At 47.9% G+C, this 18,096-nt stretch overlaps 1 protein-coding gene across 3 annotated transcripts; it reads left to right on the forward strand.

The window, feature by feature from the left end:
* The first annotated feature begins 711 nt into the window (after nucleotides 1-711).
* On the forward strand, nucleotides 712-14,590 carry Cdc6 (cell division cycle 6). Of its 3 annotated transcripts, none has more exons than XM_006247354.5 (12): nucleotides 712-1,035; nucleotides 1,693-1,886; nucleotides 3,317-3,598; nucleotides 3,704-3,903; nucleotides 4,748-4,923; nucleotides 5,526-5,632; nucleotides 7,240-7,379; nucleotides 7,929-8,029; nucleotides 9,813-9,877; nucleotides 12,336-12,538; nucleotides 13,310-13,450; nucleotides 13,701-14,589. In XM_006247354.5, exons 2-12 carry the CDS (start codon nucleotides 1,706-1,708, stop codon nucleotides 13,788-13,790), a joined length of 1,686 nt encoding a protein of 561 aa, XP_006247416.1. In that variant the 5' UTR covers nucleotides 712-1,035; nucleotides 1,693-1,705; the 3' UTR covers nucleotides 13,791-14,589.
* Nucleotides 14,591-18,096: the final 3,506 nt, after the last annotated feature.

Here is an 18,096-nt window from a genome sequence, read left to right on the forward strand (position 1 = left end):
CAGAGCTACAAAAAAAGGGAAAAGTCTCAAAAAAAGAGAAAGCAACAAAAAACAAACAAACAACAAAATCCCATAAACTTCACCATTACCTAGATTTGGGTTCTGGTCTTTAAAAGAACCCAAGGGTTATTAACCTTAGAGCATGCAAATTACTGCTCTAATTAACATTTTTCATTAAATGCTCAGCTTGCCTCTCCAATAACTGTCTTCCCTGGCTCCGAAACCCTAGTGCTTGGCCATAAAAGATTTTCAAATTAAAGGGACATAATTTTACTCCCTACGATGTGTAGATAGATTAATGTTAAGAAGGCACTTGGAATGTATTACCTTGAAATTGTACGTTTGGTGTTGGACTTGCTTCTCACTTTTCAAGCGCAAGTCAACAAATAGTGAGATGATGTCAGTTTGCTTATATAGGTCTAGAACTTGCCCCCCCAAACCCTGGTTCAAGTCATCAGCCCCTCAGAAAACTGTGACCTTATGCATTCATTTGCTTCCTGCCATACAAGACTGCCCCCTTAAAATCTAGCTCACCAGAATAATGAAAATAGGTACATTTGGCAGAGAAGAGGAGCAAAGATAGCCCAGGAGAATGAGAACGTTAGGCAATACCAGGAACAATGATCTCCCTGTAGAAATAAAAATGCGGAAGTAGACTGCGTGGAAGCAAAAACTACACTTCCCGCCAGGCCTTGCGGCGTGGCGTGGTCGCAAGCGCGCGCCCTTCCTCCGAGGTCTCTGAAGTTAACGCCCTCCTGGACGAGTGGGTGTGACTTCGTGTTGGGCGCTGAGACCTGGGGCTGTCCCTATTGGCTGCCAACTGCCACCGGCGAAGGCGTGGTGATTAGTGACAACTAATCAGAAGCCTGGCTGGGCTTTGGCGGGAGAGGAGAACGCTGAGGTGGAGCGAATTTGGCGCGAGCTGACTTTGCAGCAGCTGTGGACCTTGTGGCCGGAGAGTCCTTGCGGTTCTGATCGAGATCAGGGGAGCGTGCACTGAGCGACACATTCCTGAAGAGTGCAAAGCTCCGTGAGGTCTGGTGCCCACAGAATTGAGGCTGGTCTGAGCAAGGCCGGTGGAGAGCGGAAATCGCCTGGGGTCTGAGGCTGGGTCAGGGAGGGCGTTGTGAGCTCTAGAAGCGGTCCGAGCATGGAGTGTTGGGAAGGAGCAGAGAGCTGCTGGGAGGAAATGGTGTAGGGTGGGGTTGAGAGCTTTGTGGAGTGCTGGCTAGTTCTGTGCAGGGGAGGACGGAGCTGCACTGCCTGGACTTGGGAGAGCCTAAATGTCTGGAACTAAACTAGTGCTAAAGACGTCTCGCATGTCTGGAGTGAAGGAACTAGAAGTATTATAGAAATTACTGGAGATAAACTTCTGGCATCGCTCAAGTGTAAGAACTTGGGTTCTGGTCCCTGGATGACCAGGATAGCCGTGGTTTTCTGTGATTATCTCTTTAAGAGAGGGCTAATAGTTTCTACCTCTGAGGTATGGTAAGACTGAAGTGTGTAATATGTGTATAACGGAATGTTACGCGTACTAGGCAGACCGATGTTACACTTTTACATAGATTTGCACCGGAGGCAGGAAATGTTAAAAATGCTATGTTAACATGACTTATGGAGTCCTGGTCCCCAGTATAAAGTAAGCTCTGTGTGTTTTTCTCTTTGCTTTTCCTGATTCTTCTTTGTATCCAGTTGTGTGGCCATCATGCCTCAAACCCGATCCCAGACACAAGCTACCATCGACTTTCCGAAAAAGAAGCAATCTAAGACCCTGAGCAAGACAAACTCCCGTGACAGTGAAGTAAAACTTAGAAACGTCCAGCCTGTACCCACCACTCCGTGTGCGGACATAAAAATTCTGCCTCTCAGTCCCCGAAAACGTTTGGGTAAGCTTTCACTCTGCGAGTGTGACTATGACTGAGCTGTCAGCCTTTCTTACCTCTGTGCGGAGATGCCTGTCCCCTAAATCCTGGGCTGTATTTGTTTCCATAATGGCTGCCAAGTGTGTACTGAACTTCACAGTTAAGTCGACAACTAACAGGGACCATTTGCTGAGGAACCTAGGTTTGATCTTCATTTCCTTGGTTCTGTCCTTTAAATTTTCCGTGAAGTTATAGTGTTGTGAGATTTGCCTGCATACTTGTGAAATTAAGAAGCAACAAAGTAAGCCAGGAGGTGGTGAGCACACTTGGAACCCCAGCACTTAGAAGGCAGAGGCAGGTGGATCTCTTGAGTTTTGGGGCCAACCTGGTCCACAGAGTAAGTTTCAGGACAGCCTGAGTTACACAGAGAACCCCTGTCTTGAGAAAGAAAAAAAAAACAATTAGATGAGATTATTAAATTTTTTTATTATTTTTGTTTTTCTTTTTTTAAAAAAATATATTTATTTCATGTATGTGGGTGCACTATTGCTGTCCTCAGACACACCAGAAGAGGGCATCAGATCCCATTTCAGATGGTCGTGACCCGCCATGTGGTTGCTGGGAATCGAACTCAGGACCTCTGGAAGAGCAGTCAGTGCTCTTAACGTCTGAGCCATCTCTCCAGCCCTGTTTTTGTTTTCAAATAGTACTTAACTATCATTTCCATTTTTTGATGTCTCTTTTTTTGTTGTTCTTGTTGTTTTGTTTTTGTGGGTTTTTGTTTGTTTGTTTGTTTTTGCTTTGTTTTTTTTGTTTTTTGTTTTGTTTTTAAAGAAATGTTCTGGGGTTGGGGATTTGGCTCAGTGGTAGAGCGCTTGCCTAGGAAGCGCAAGGCCCTGGGTTCGGTCCCCAGCTCCGAAAAAAAGAACCAAAGAAAAAAAAAAAAAAAAAGCTAACAAGTCTGCTGGACATTCAACAATGCACACAAACAGCTTCCCAGAGAGGGAAGTTCTTTACCCCGAGATGTCAGGTCCCTTGAGCCCAGGTTGACGAGTCCTATTTTAAAACAACCTTACAGTTTCACCCCACTAGAACTACCAAATGATAAGATTCAGGGGTGCCATCTGGTGGCCACATTTGCTCCTTGGTGAGAAGTTTCTTCGGTGGTTCTGACTCAGGTAGAAATTCACCTCTTGTCGGTGGTGGTGGTGGTGGTGCACACCTCCAGTCCTCCGGAGGCAGAGGCACACAGATCTTTTGTGACTGCGGGGGCATCTGGGTTACCAGGATAGCCAGGGTCTCCTGTCTCAACAGAGAAAGAAACCACCTCTTTCCGGATGTGGGAGATGTCTGTAGTTCTTTCCTGTCCTCCTATGAAGGACCACATTCTGCAGTTAGTGTTTTTGGGGGTGACAGCATTGCAGTGAGTGAGTGAGTTCTGCTCTGTGCTTCAGGTGATGACAATCTGTGCAACACTCCCCATTTATCTCCATGTTCTCCGCCCAAGCTGGGCAGGAAGGAAAACGGCCCCCCTCGCTCACATACACGGAAGGGATGCAGATTAATATTCGATGATGAGCTGGCAGTTAAGGCTTCCGCCCCAAAAGAACAAGACAGAGTTCCCCAGCACCAAATACTTTCCTCCGCTCAAAGAGGTCAAGAGAGCGAAACAAATCCTGAGCAGAAATGCCCACCAGAGAAGGAATCCGCGTGTATGCGACTGTTCAAGCAGGAAGGTGAGTCCTTATGTGGTAGCCTAGCCATCATGAACTATGCTGGTGGAGCCAAATGAAACCCGGTCACCTTTGGCTGTGTCTTAATTGACCTTTATTCCGGCACAGGCACTTGCTATCAACAGGCAAAGCTTGTCCTGAATACAGCTGTCCCGGACCGGCTGCCTGCCAGAGAACAGGAGATGGGTGTCATCAGGGATTTCCTGAAGGAGCACATCTGTGGGAAAAAAGCTGGGAGTCTCTACCTTTCTGGCGCTCCTGGAACTGGGAAAACTGCCTGTTTAAGCCGGATTCTGCAGGACTTCAAGGTATGCTAAGAATCTGAATTATGGACACTTTTGCTGAAACATTATGTGTATATTTATGTATGTTTGTGTGTGTCCCCACACATTGGCATTTTACTTGCATGTATGGTTGTGTGAGAATGTTGGGTCCCCTGGAACTAGAGTTCTAGACAATTGTGCGCTGCTATATGGGTGCTGGGAATTAAACCCAGGTTCTTTGGAAAAGCAGCCACCACTGAGCTATCTCTCCAGCCCCAACAATTGACTCCTTTTTTTTTGGTTCTTTTTTTCGGAGCTGGGGACCGAACCCAGGGCCTTGCGCTTCCTAGGTTAAGCGCTCTACCACTGAGCTAAATCCCCAGCCCCCCCCCCCTTTTTTTTTAAATTTATTTATTATATAGAGGGCATCAGATCCCATTACAGATGGTTGTGAGCCACCATGTAGTTGCTGGGATTTGAACTCAGGACCTCTGGAAGAGCAGTCAGTGCTCTTAACCGCTGAGCCATCTCTCCATCCCCCAACAATTGACTTTTTTTTTTTTTCTGGAGCTGGGGACCGAACCCAGGGCCTTGCACTTGCTAGGCAAGCCCTCTACAACCGAGCTAAATCCCCAACCCCCAACAATTGACTCTTAAGGGTTAAGAAAGAATACATGATTAAGAGATCGGATGCTTCCTAAAAGTGAGACATTTTGTTGTTTCAGGGTATGAGTCTTTCCAAAGAAAGCAGAGCTTCGCTCTCGTGTCCTGTTAGCTCTCAGAGACCTGGTCAGGTTTGAGGAAGTTATTGTCTGAAGCCAACTTACCTCCCATGTTTCCGTCTTTTTTTTTTTTTTTTTTTTTTTTTTTTTTTTTCTTTTTAACCTAGAAGGAAGTGAAAGGCTTTAAAACTATCGTGCTGAATTGCATGTCCCTGAGGAACGCTCAGGCCGTGTTCCCAGCCATTGCTCAGGAGATTGGTCGGGAGGAACTCTGCAGACCCACCGGGAAGGACTTGATGAGAAAGCTGGAAAAGCACTTGACAGCCGAGAGGGGCCCCATGATGTGAGTGTTTCTCTGCTGCCTGATGCTCAGTGGAAATCTGCAAGGTGTTACCCCGGGAAAGAACTTAATTTTCAGAACATTCTAACTTATTTATTGATGGTTTTGGGGCTGGAATCCAGGGCTCTGTGTGTGTTAGATAAGCGTACTGCCACCCAGTCACACCCACAGCCCCTGTGCTTTCTTTCTGATTATTGAGTTTAAATTTTAACTGTTTTGTTTGGGTTGGGTTTTTTGGTTTGTTGTTGGTTTTTGGGTGTTTTGTTTGTTTGTTTGTTTTTTGTTTTGTTTTGAAACGGGGCTTCCTTTGTGTGTCCTTCGTTGTCCTCGAATTAGCACTGTAGACCAGGCCAGTATTAAACTCACTGTGATCTGCCTGCCTCTGCCCCCTGAGTGCTGGAATTAAAGGCGTGTATCATTTCTGCCAAGCCTAGTTTAAAGTGTAACTGTTTTTAAGCAAGTTCCTTGAAAACAATTGGACAATACCAGTTAGTGATGGGGGCTGTTGTGTTACCAACCTCAGGCAAGCATCCTAAGGTTAGCTCAGATCAAGCCTTGGAAGGTTGAGAATATGACGGGTACTAACGATGTCTCTTTCTATGTAGTGTGTTGGTGTTGGACGAGATGGATCAGCTGGACAGCAAAGGGCAGGATGTGTTATACACACTGTTTGAGTGGCCGTGGTTAAGCAATTCCCGATTGGTGCTCATTGGTTAGTGCTTGCTTGTTAATGTGACACGTTGTTAATTGTCTCAAGTCTGTTCAGCTTGTGACATATGTGAATGTTGTGTGTACAGAGGTTGACATCTCAGGTCTTCATTTTTTTACCGTCAAGTTTTTTTTTTTTTTTTGTTTTTTTTTTTTTTTTTTTTTTTTTTTTTTTTTTTGTTTTTTTTTTTGTTTTTGGAGCTGGGGACCGAACCCAGGGCCTTGCGCTTCCTAGGTAAGCGCTCTACCACTGAGCTAAATCCCCAGCCCCTCCATCTCTCCAGTTCTTCACTGTCAGTTTTTTTATTTACTGAGGCCGAGACTTTTGCTGAACCCGGAGCTCACTGGCTCCCTGGCTTCTGAGGATCTGAACCCAGCTCCTCGTATGTACTTAGCCAGTGTTTAATCCACTGAGCTGTGACATTTCCCTGCGCACCTTCGTTTCCTCTCCTTATTTTATGTGCACAGGTGTTTTGCCCGGGATGCAGTTCTTCCCTGCTTGGGTCCCTGATACCCATGGAGGCCAGAAGAGGGCATCTGATCCCCTAAACTGAAGTTACAGACCTATCATGAGCTGGCTTTCTGTCTTAGCAAAATAAGAAAGTTACTGTGGTAGAGTAAGCTAATATAAGGCACATTGATTTTATTAGGTCTGAATAAAAAAGTGACAAAGAAGCCAGACAGCACAGGAGGAAGCAGGGAGGGCATGATTTAGGGCGTAGTAGTAATAGTAGTGGTGGTAGTAGTAGTAGTAGTAGTAGTAGTGGTAGTAGTAGTAGTATTGCTGCTGTTGAAGAGATGGCTCATTGGACAAGGTTCTTGCTGCATTAGCATGAGAGATCCTGACTCAAAAAATAAGGTGCAGAGCCCTAAAGGAGAACATCTGACACCAACTTGGGCTCCGCCCACACACACACACACACACACAGGGAAGCGCAAATACACATGTGTACATACAACACACAATCGTACAAAGTGACATAGGCAGGGAGGGGTGTGAGTTGCCGGTAGATCACGTGCTTAGCGTGCACAAAGCCCTGGCCTCCGTTCTCCCGTATGTGCTCTAAAGAAAAGCACAAAATACCGCATTCTGAAACAATAGATTTGCTTTTTTGGTTTGTTTTGGTGTTCCAGTCAGGGTTTCTCTGCCTTGCCCTGGCTGTCCTAGAACTAGCTCTGTAGACTGGGCTGGTCTTGAACTCAGATCTGCCTGCCTCCCAAGAGCTGTGATCAAAGTGGGGGCACCACCGCACCTGGCTCAATAGATTTATTTTTTAAGACAGGTCTCACTGCAGCCCTGGCTAGCCTAGAATTCAACAGAAGTCTGCCTGCCCGCCCTCTTTTCTTACCCCCTTCTTCCTGGAGACAAGATCCCTTGTAGCCTCAAATTCATGATCCTCCTGTCTCAGTCTCCTGTGTTGGGACTATGAGCGACTATCCCCACCTAAGTACTACATCCTACCTACTAGGTCCACCTTACCTTCCAGTGTGGGGTATGGGGCAAGCGGAAGCAACCATTGAAACGCTGGGTTAAGCCTGGGAGTCTTAGGGGGCTTAGTTTCCTTCTAGGATGATTTTGCTGCTGGTGGTAATTGTTATTTACCTTCGCAGGTATTGCTAATACCCTGGATCTCACGGACAGAATTCTGCCGAGACTTGAAGCTAGAGAAGGCTGTAAGCCGAAGCTACTGAACTTCCCACCTTACACCAGGAATCAGATAGCTGCGATCTTGCAGGATAGGCTTAGTCAGGTGAGTGCCGATGCTGGGCCAAGTTCTGCTGTGGGGATGCTCTCCGCGATGGGACGCAAACGATAGGTTTAAAAGACTCCAATCTGATCGCTTTATTAATGGTGTGGCAAGCGCCTACAGACCATAATGAGTGAGAACATTTTTATGTGAATTTCTGCACGTGGTTTCGCTTATTGGCCATTTCACTGTCGAAACAAGAGTGGGAATTAGAGGGCTCATGACTCCTTAATGGCTTTTAAACAGTGCGACCCGGGCCAGTGTGGTGGCTTCATGGGTAAAGGCACTTACTAGTCACTGCTGGCTCTGATGGCCTGAGTTCAGTCCCTGTTTTATTTATTACCAGTACCGGAATTCACGAGGCCTCTCGTGCTAGTGTTTTGTGCTGAGCTCTCTTTATTTTGCATTCCTATTTACTATGCATTTATTTGAGACAGAGTCTCGCTGTGTTAACTTGACTTTAGATCCTCCTGCTGTAGTCTCCTGGTAGTTAGGATTTTGGGCCAGTGTTAACTAAGCCTGACTCAATCATCTCCTGGGTCTCGTCCGCAGGTATCAAAAGACCAGGTTCTGGACAGTGCTGCGATTCAGTTCTGTGCCCGCAAAGTATCTGCTGTCTCAGGGGACATCCGGAAAGCGCTGGATGTTTGCAGGTGAGTTATGGCTAGGTTGACTGTTTTTATTGAAGGAAAAAAAAAAAAAAGGAGATGTTGATGATCTGGTGTCGCCTAGATGAATATGACTTAAGAGGCTCCACTCTGCCTCTTTCCGAGCTCGGAAAAGAGGACTCGTCTCTCAGTGGGGAGTGCTGGGTTTCCACCGCGTTAATGTCTGAGACATTATCAGTCCATTACCTACGGAGGGAGAAGCAAATGAGATGTTGCCAGCACTCCCCGTGGTGATTATAGATTGGTTAATTACATTTGTATTAAAAAAGATGCGAGTTTGCTTTTCCATCCGCTGGTCTCAAGCAGGTTTATTTATGGACCTGAACCACCTTTTGCCTTCAGACTTTCTTCTTTCCTTTGCTTTTGTGGGCACCCCTTCCTCCTTCCAGTTGGTGGTCCCCCAAGTCCTACCCTAGACCTCTTTCTCTCTTCTGTCCCCCAGCTCCTCCTGCTGGGGAAAACCTCTGTGCTGACTGATGAAAGTTCTTCCTCCCAGTAGGGGCACTGGGTCCATTAAAATGATCCTCTGCTGTGCTGGCCCGCTGGTCCAACTTACCCCTATTGCCTTACAGAAGATCCAGGTCTGCCCATGGCCTCCTGTGGGCAAAGCACTTAAGAAAGAACAGTGGGAGAGGAAGCTCTTCCTGTTGCTAGATGGTGTGCTCTAGACTGAGAGTTCTCCCTAGTCAGCAAACTTACTTGAGAAAAACCGACAGCTATGAGTGATGACCATGCAGCAGGCCAGCAAGATTAGCCAACACATGTCCTCCTATATCTGACGACTCCCCTTTTGGGTCTGCTGGGTGGGAGTGCTGTCCAGCCCCACACTGTATACCCCGGCTACCCAAGACATTTTTCCTCATCTAAAATGTTATTGGCTCAGTGTATGACAACCTACCTGACATCGTAAAAGCGAGAAGAGTAGCAGTGTTTCCTAAATTCCTGGAGTTGTTATTTTAAAGGTAGATAAGTCTCTCTTAGGCCACAACATAACCCAGTTTATTTTCAAGCAGGGTCTCCTGGGTAACTGACTGGTCTGGAACTCACTATGTAAACTGGCCTCTTTTTTTTTTTTTTTTGGTTCTTTTTTTCGGAGCTAGGGACCGAACCCAGGGCCTTGCGCTTCCTAGGTAAGCGCTCTACCACTGAGCTAAATCCCCAGCCCCGTGAAAAGGCTTTTTTTTTTTTTTTTTTTTTTTTTTTTTTTTTTTTTTTGTGGTTCTTTTTTTTTTCGGAGCTGGGGACCGAACCCAGGGCCTTGTGCTTCCTAGGCAAGCACTCTACCACTGAGCTAAATCCCCAGCCCGTAAACTGGCCTCTTAATATTTACTGTTTTAGCTGTGTGTATGTGTGCTGTGACTATTATATGTATGTGCAGTGCCTGTGATGGCCAGAAGAGGGCATTGGGTGGTTGAGTGAGCTGCCTGTTGTGAGTGCTGGGCACCAAACTTGTAAGGGACATTTTTTTTAATGATTTTTTTATTTATTTATGTATATGAGTTTACTGTCGCTGTCTTCAGACACACCAGAAGAGGGCATCAGATCTCTTTACAGATGGTTGTGAGCTACCATGTGGATGCTGGGATTTGAACTCAGGACCTCTGGAAGAGTAGTCAGTGCTCTTAACCGCTGAGCCATCTCTCCAACCTGGGTCCTTAATTTTTTAAAAATGTCTTTTTAGTTAATGTGCCTGCTTTGGGGTATGGTGGCTTGGTGTGATATTTGGTTTGGCCCAAACTAAATTAATTTTAGAAATCTTTTTTCATAGGCGAGCTATTGAAATTGTGGAGTCGGATGTCAGGAGCCAGACAGTCCTCAAACCACTCTCCGAATGTGAGTAGCTTACCTGCTTCCTATCCGCCTTTCTAAAGAGTTACCTTGCTGAGGAGGGGGAAAGACCCAGTTAAATCTCCCTTCCCACAGCCGATACAAGAGGGAGCAGGGTGTGGCTTCGTCTGGTTCATTGCAGTCTTGCCTGCCAGGGTCAGTCTGTGTAGTACTAGAAATGAGTTCCCAGGGGTGTTCGTGAATGGTGGGGCTGGAGGACTAAGGTTTCTTCCTAGGCTCTGGGAACGAAAATGAGGTTGCAAGGTTGAGCCACCCTCTCAGGGTATGTCTGGTGCCCTTTAGGTGGTTCTGTGGGGGAAGGTAATGCCTGGTAAGTAAAGGGGAGAAAGGAAGAAAGCTTCAGGGAGCACGCAGATCGTGAGTTCACCTCAGGGCAGTCTGCGAGGCAGAGCACAGACCCCGGGGCTGTCACGGACAAGGCTGGTTTCCCTTTTCTTCGCTGGGGGATGTCACTCAGCTGCAAACCATATACTTACCAGTGTTAGGTGTCCAGCGTTAGTCTTTAGTTCTTTTTTTCGGAGCTGGGGACCGAACCCAGGGCCTTGCGCTTCCTAGGCAAGAGCTCTACCACTGAGCTAAATCCCCAACCCCGCGTTAGTCTTTAGAAACAGGGAGGGCTGACCTGTTTCTTCTGGTTGAGAGTTCAGAATAGAAACTTCCTCGTCAGAATTTACTGGTAGAAGCCGTTTAAAGGCTTTCAAATGGTAACCCAAATTAGTGCTTGGGCAGTGAATAGGCAGTGTATACCAATGTGTAGACTGTTTTCTCTGTCTGTAGGTTACTCCATCCTTACAGGCTCCCTTCCCCTAGCAATAACACACAGGCTCGTCAGTGGCCCTGGGGTCGTCAGTGGCCCTCGGGTCAGCACTGGCGCACGCTGCTAAAAGAGCTCCCAGGTTCCTGGTGTAGGTTATGGGAATGAGCTACTTCCTGTCTTTTGACTTCTGGGGGCGGGAGGCTGGCTATATAGAAAGCTATAGCGATGGTGACTTCCACTAAATAAGAGGGACTTTCTAATGCGCAGAAATAACTCGGTTCCCCAGCATTGAAGACAAGCAACAAGAAGTTGGCTAGACGGCAAGGGTGGCGGGCCATACCCGGGATCCAAGCACCCAGTACAAGTTCAAGGCCAGCACAGGAACGTAGACACGACTCTTAAGTCTTGAAACAGACGGATGGGATAGGTGTCACGCTGGGATTGTTTCAGAAGGGACCTTGCCATTGTGTGGGGAGGGAGTAAGGATAGACTCCCCGAGTTCCTTTTATCGTAGAACTTCTGCTACTCGATCCGTGAGCTCTGGTTTCTCTATTAGCCCTCTGCAGCTTCCTGCTTGTGGTAAAGCAATAGAAGCTGTTGTGGGGCAACTGCAGGCGGCCTCAGGAAGTAACTGCAGGCATAGGTTGTTAGAGAGCAAATCCTGCCTCTCCCGCAGCTGCTCTTCTCCAAGCAGTGGGGCCACCACGGCCCGTGTGCCTTCACCGTAGTTCCCAGCCTCCAGCTCTGGGGAGGGCGCTACACGCTAGGCTAGCCCCCGACATTTTTCTCAAGTGTCTTACAGAATAGTTTGGACACGTGAGGGAACCTCAGACAGAGGTCATTTGGGAAAGCCATCTGGGGTGTGGGGCCTAAGCCAGGACTGAGTTACTAGCCATGCTTACCCACCCACTTGATTCCAAATATTAGATGATTTTCCACAACTGTTCCTTTTGCTATTGGGCTTTGCTTCAGAGTTTTAGGCCCAGGATCGGCTGAGGGGCTTTGCACAAGGCAAGTGCTGGAGCACCAGGCTTCGTCCCCAGACAGCCTCTGGGACGCTTAGCCGTCCTTGTTGGCATCTGTCCGGGTTCTTGCCTTTTCAGGAGGGTAGATTAATTATCTTCTCAACATTAAACTACATTCTAAAGGACAAGATAAATGGGTGGGGCTGGGGATTTAGCTCAGTGGTAGAGCGCTTACCTAGGAAGCGCAAGGCCCTGGGTTCGGTCCCCAGCTCCGAAAAAAAAAAGAACCAAAAAAAAAAAAAAAGGACAAGATAAATGGAACTTTATTTCCCAGGGAAAAGACAATCCTGCCTTCTGGGACTGCCTTTCCCCTCATCTTCCACCCCAGAAACAACCTTTGCTGTCACGTGGGCACGTGGGTTTCTTTTAGCTGAAACCTGCATTGTGCGTCTCCACGCATATAGAGGCCGTATTTTAGAAATGGAATAAAGTGCCAGGCGGTAGTGGTGCACATCTTTAATCCTAGCACTCAAGAGGCAGAGGCAAGCAGAGCAGAGGACAGAGTTCGAGAGCAGCTACACAAGAGACCCTGTCTCGGAGGAGAAGGAAGGAAGGAAGGAAGGAAGGAAGGAAGGAAGGAAGGAAGGAAGGAAGGAAGGAAGGAAGGAAGGAAGGAAGGAAGGAAGGAATTAAATATAAGTCTTGCTTATTTACTTTGCAGGTAAATCACCCTGCGAGTCGCTGGTTCCCAAGCGTGTCGGTCTCGCTCACATATCCCAAGTCATTTCGGGAGTTGATGGTAACAGGGTGACTTTGAGCCAAGAAAACACACAGGATTCCCTTCCTCTCCAGCAGAAGATCTTGGTTTGCTCTTTGCTGCTCTTGACCAAGCGGCTAAAAATCAAAGAGGTCACCCTGGGGAAGGTAAGCTTCGAGGCTCGGCAGGTAGAGCCGAGGCTCCGCTGCACTTGGGAGGCAGAGGCAGGTGGAACTTTGCACATTTGACCCGGTCTGGTCTACATAGTGGGTTCTAAGCCAAGACTACACAGTAGTGAGGCATCATCTCAAAAACATGAGCTAAGGCCAAGCAGTGGTGGCCCGTGCCTTTAAGAACAAAATGCTGGGAGGCAGAGGCAGTGAGTTGACCATTAGCCAGATGTGGTGATATAATGAGTGATCCTGGCACCTAGGAGGCAGAGCCAGTACGGTTGCCTTCCGGGGCTGCGTAGAACCCATCTTTGTCTCGTCTCTGTTTCCCACCGAACTTGCATAGAGCTCCGTTCCTAAGTTCTACCTTCGAGTGAGATGACTCAACCATCAATAGCAATTGCTGCTCTTGCAGAAGACCGGGGTTCCATTCCCAACGCCCACACAGTGGCTCACAACCATCTGTAATTTTAGCTCCAGGGGCTCCGACAATTCTTCTGCCCTCCGTGGGCATCAGGCATGAAAGTGGTGTATGTACATAAATACGTGCCAGCAAAACACACTGAATGAATTTTTTCAAGGATAATCATAAAGTATTTGGGGCACCAAAGGTCTGTTGCCTACTCGAGGGTTCAGTGAAACTGGGTTGGGGGGGGGGATATTCAGGTAACTCAAGACACGGTTTCTGGGTTTACTTCTGTTTTTCAATCCGTAAGGTTATGAGATGTGGCTTTTAAGTGAGATCTGTTCTCCCTCATTTCCCCGCAGTTATATGAAGCCTACAGTAGTGTCTGTCGTAAACAGCAGGTGGCAGCCGTAGACCAGTCTGAGTGTTTGTCCCTTTCTGGACTCCTGGAATCCAGGGGCATTGTGGGACTGAAGAAAAACAAGGAGAGCCGCCTCACCAAGGTACAGGAGTCCCCGCTTTTAACCGTGCTGTCTTGGAGCGCATGTCCTTTGCCAAAGTAAAGACTAGAAGTGAATAGTTCTGCTGGGTAGGGCTTAAGATGTGAGGACGGGGCAGTTCGATTCGGGCCATTGAGGACGGCAGCAGTTATCCTGCCGGTCTGAGAGTGAACTATGATGGGGGGTGTGACTGTGTATGCCTATGAGCGCGTGTGCTCTTTCTTCATCATGGAAAGTCCTTTTCTCTCTGCAGGTGTCTCTGAAGATTGAAGAAAAGGAGATAGAGCATGTCCTAAAAGGCAAAGCTTTCATTGGGAACATCCTCGCTGCCGGGCTGCCCTGAACGGTTCTCTTCCTTAGGGCACCTGCAAGCGTCCTGCTGGCGTTTGCAGCTCGGGGGAGTCTTCGTTTTAGTAAGGTCGTTCGGAAACAGTTAACGGCCTTTTTTACTCCGCACCAGTAAATTTTAGTGTATGAATTCCTGAGTGTTAGCACTGGCTAATGTCCTTGGCTCTTACTGTTTTTACCCATAAAAATGACCGAGTGCTGGGTGTGATGGCGGATGCCTGTGCTCCCAGCACTTGGGAAACAGAGTCAGGAGTTCAAGGCCATCCTTTGCTACACAGTGAGTTTGAGCTAGCCCGGACTACACAAGACTGTAAAAAGTAAAAGCAGGGCTGGGGATTTAGCTCAGTGGTAGAGCGCTTACCTAGGAAGCGCAAGGCCCTGGGTTCGGTCCCCAGCTCCGAAAAAAAAAGAACCAAAAAAAAAAAAAAAAAGTAAAAGCAATGACCCCTTTTAAAGCAACATTCAGTACTTTTCCCTTCCTGACCACGGTACCTGCAAGTGTGTACAGACTTGTGTTGAAGAATTCGTATGTATATTACCTCTGTCTACAAAGGGTGTGTTTTGTAAAGAACTTTGAGGTTTAGAAAGATGAAACGGAATGATCCAGAAAAATACACAAGCCTACATGGGAAACACAAAGGACATTTTGTGCAGAGGACGCTCCATACATGTGACAGGTGCTGCCGCACCGGACTTTCTAAAGACGGGTGGACGATTCTCCAGCGCTCCCCACCAGTATGGGGGTGACAAGGAGAGTGTAACTACAGATTGTGAATATATTTATTTTCAAGTTTGGTTCGTTTGGGCTGCGTTTGTTGTCTTTGAGGGTTTTCAAGCACACAGGTGCCGTGGTGTTCATACCAGGGTCAAGCTGCCGGAGTCGTTTACCTTCTATGGTGTGGACTGCAGGGACTGGACTCAGGCCATCAAACATGGCAGCAGGCGCCTATCCTTCGAGCCATTTCATGGGCCTGTGTTGGTTGCCTTTTTAAGCAGCCACACGCTGTAGGAGTTTACGTTTTCAGAGGTTAATAGGAAAATACCTTCACCAGGCCTTGGGGCTGTACACCTTTAATCCCAGCCCTCTGGTGACAGAGGTAGGGGGGGTCTCTGTTCCAGACGTGTTCTAGGACGGCCTGGTCTACAGAGACTCCAGAAACAACGACAACGAAAATTAAAAAGAACAAGTGGAAATAGCCTCTCGCTTCCCCACAGTGTTAACTTCCCTCAGATGAAGCCATTGTTTCAATAGGATACAGTTCAGGATGGATTCTCATCTGAACCCATCTTTCTAGGCTCCCTACAGGAGCTTGATTTCCTGCAGCGTTAAGTGGCAGTTTGTGACAGGGACACCAGAGGGCACTATTGTAACACTGCTTTGAAAAGTGTGGGCCAGGCAAAGGTGGTTTTGAGGGAAGGGGCAGGAAGGTCCGACTTGTTTGGGGGGCGGTTGCTGCTCCTTTAGTCCCTGGCTAAATTCTTGGGAGCAAACGGCGCGTGGTATGAACAGCCTGAGCCTTTGCATTTCTCCAGGCGAGGCCTTGTCGTCTGATCCGACCCTGAGTCTGGGAATTTGATATGGGTACAGGAGATGTGTTGGCCACTTTCATTCAGCCTGCCCACTGTATCCTTGTAAAGTGATCTGAACCACAGCAGGTGGGAGGGGAGGGGAGGGCAGTGAGCCATCTGAGATGTACACTGCCCCGCTGCTGTGTGTGGTGTGTGTGTGGCGGGAGAGGCTGTAGATAGGGATTTGGATATGAAGCACTCCCGCATTTACTAGAGTGCAGGGGCAAGACTCTCCCCCGAAGTTTGGGAAGTGCCTGGGACTGGAAGGGTTAACGAGCAGGATTGTTAAGATTGTCCGAAGTCTGATGGGAAGCAGAGGCCGAATGGGATTGGGAACAGATGTGAAGCTTGATTTAAATTACATTTTATTGGATCCTGCAGCCTTAAGAGACGTGACTGCTTTACAGTTTGTTTCCACACTGTGGGCAGCTGCTGTCTGTTCTGCGTCCATAGTAGGATCCTGCCCAAAACGGAGCAGCCTCCCCGCCTCGTTGTGTTTGAGGCTTGGCGCCTTCCTCTAACTGTAGGGCTTGAGTCAGGAACACGGTTTGACTCTCAGTGGGACTGAGGTGCATCCTCCCTGGCTTCTGGCCAAGATTGCATTTGCAGATTCAAAGGGGCCAAGTTCCTCCCCCCCTCTCTACCTCAGCTCCTCCCCACCTCCCCATCTGGAAACCGGGCTTTCTGTATACTGTTTTGTTACTTTCCTTCAGCTCTCCCCTCACCCCCAACCCCCCACTGTCGATTTCTAGGTCATTGCTGCTCTTAAGACTTCAGCAATTGGAACAGGGTTGGTTCTGTCAATGATGCGTGAAGCAGACTTCGAGTCCCTGCTTGGCTTCCGCCGCTGCCCTTGTGGGAGCAGAGGCTGATGTATGTTTGTCAGTAAAGTCTTAAGTAATTCAGACGCCGGGGCGGAAAGGAAGACAGTCCTTTCCTTGCCGGTTTTTCTCACTGAAGCTGGAAGCTATGGGAAGGTAGTGGGAGTTTAAGTGGAAAGGGATGGGCCTGCGGTTACTAGTTTTTTGCCAGGATCTTAGGCCACATGGAGTGATGGCGAAGATGCTGACCTACATTTTCTCCTTTTGAAGACACTGGGGTGTGTATATCCTGGTTTGTCATTATTATTATTATTATTATTATTATTATTATTATTATTTAAGAACCAGATTAAGCTTCCATAGTGTTGGGTATTGCTATGGAAAGAACATGGCCTCAATAAACTTGGTATGAATTCCAGCCCCAAGATGCCTCTGACATTTCTGGCTCAGTGAAGACTAGCCTGTGGCTAGCTAATTCCAAGAGTGTGTGAGGTCCAGCCTAGCTACCCAGAAATCAGAAAACTTGGCGGAATCTTTTCCTTCTCTCCTTTCCCCTTGCTCCTTGGCTCCACCCCCGGCACAGGGACGTTACCACTGAGCCACATTCCCAGTCCTCAGTCCTCTCTTCCCATGAGTACTTCCTAAAGATTACAGTGAACTGGACCTGGGTGGTACAGGCCTACAATCCCAGTTACATAGGACAAGTTCAAGGCCTGATCTGCACAAGGCCCTGGGGTCCAGTCCTCAGTGCTGGGGCTGGATAGGAAAGACACCACCATAAAGACCAACAATTTAAGCCGTGTTTGAGAGAGAGAAAAAAATCCTTTGACAGTTCAGTTGGCAAAGTGCTTCCTGTGCAAACATTGAAGACCCAAACTCGATCTCCAGGACACTCGGCCACATATTCACACACAAGGACTCTAATTCCAGCACTGATGAGGCAGGCAGATCCTTGGGACTTGGTGGCTGGCCAGCTTCTGCTTGGTCAGTTCAGGTGAGAGATAGCCTGATGTTAAAAACAGAACAAAATAAGCCTGTGGGCCCCTGAGGAATGACACACCTACAATTGACCTTTAGCCTTCACAAGCATAAAAATATCTTGACTATTTGGAGTGGGGGGGGGGACCCAAAACGGTTTTGTTATTTATGGTATAGGAGACGGGTTTTGTTTACTGTGTAGGAGAAACTCTCTGCAGACTTTATTTACATTTGTATGGTCCTCTAGCACCTACTCTGGTAGCTATTCATTAACTGCCATTCAGTGAGTGGTACTAGGAAGATACTGGCTTTTCCCCCTACCCAGAAAACAGTTCTCAGCTGGAGGTTAAGCTGCCGGCCGGCTGCAGACCCACTCTGGTGGGCTGGGACCCTGCAGAAGGCCTTCTGGCAGACCCATGGCCCGGCAGCCCGTCCATTTGGATGTCCCACTAATTTGCTTCAGGCAACCTCTGTTGCTTCAGGGAGGCTTTGGCTGTGGGTAGGAGACTTGCCTACAGGTTAGGAAGAAGTAGGTCTGTCAAGAAGTTACCTCACATCCCCAGAGATTGCCCAGAAAGCTGCTTCTGGGCACTGGGGACTGGGGAGGAAGCCACCTTTGATGTCCTACATTTTTAGCTTTGTGGGGGATATGATCTCCGTTTCCTCCTGATGTCTTCTCCTCCACAGAGAAAGGTGGATGAGGCATAAGTGTGTGTCCTCCTGTCTCCGGGTCCACCAGTCCAGAGGCTGCCCGTAAGAAGCTCACTGGGTGCAAGCGGCTGGGTAAAAAGCTGGAGGCTGTCAAAAGGAGAATCGGCTCCCGTTTTTTTGTTTTTTTTTTTTTTTAATTTCTAATTGAGTTCTGAATCAGCCTCACTCGCTTTGATCCCTCCTCTGTTTCCCACACTGCCTAAAAGAGCCAGATCAGCACTT

Source organism: Rattus norvegicus, chromosome 10 (assembly GCF_036323735.1).
Source record: "Rattus norvegicus strain BN/NHsdMcwi chromosome 10, GRCr8, whole genome shotgun sequence".
In the NCBI taxonomy this organism is placed as follows: Eukaryota; Metazoa; Chordata; class Mammalia; order Rodentia; family Muridae; genus Rattus; species Rattus norvegicus.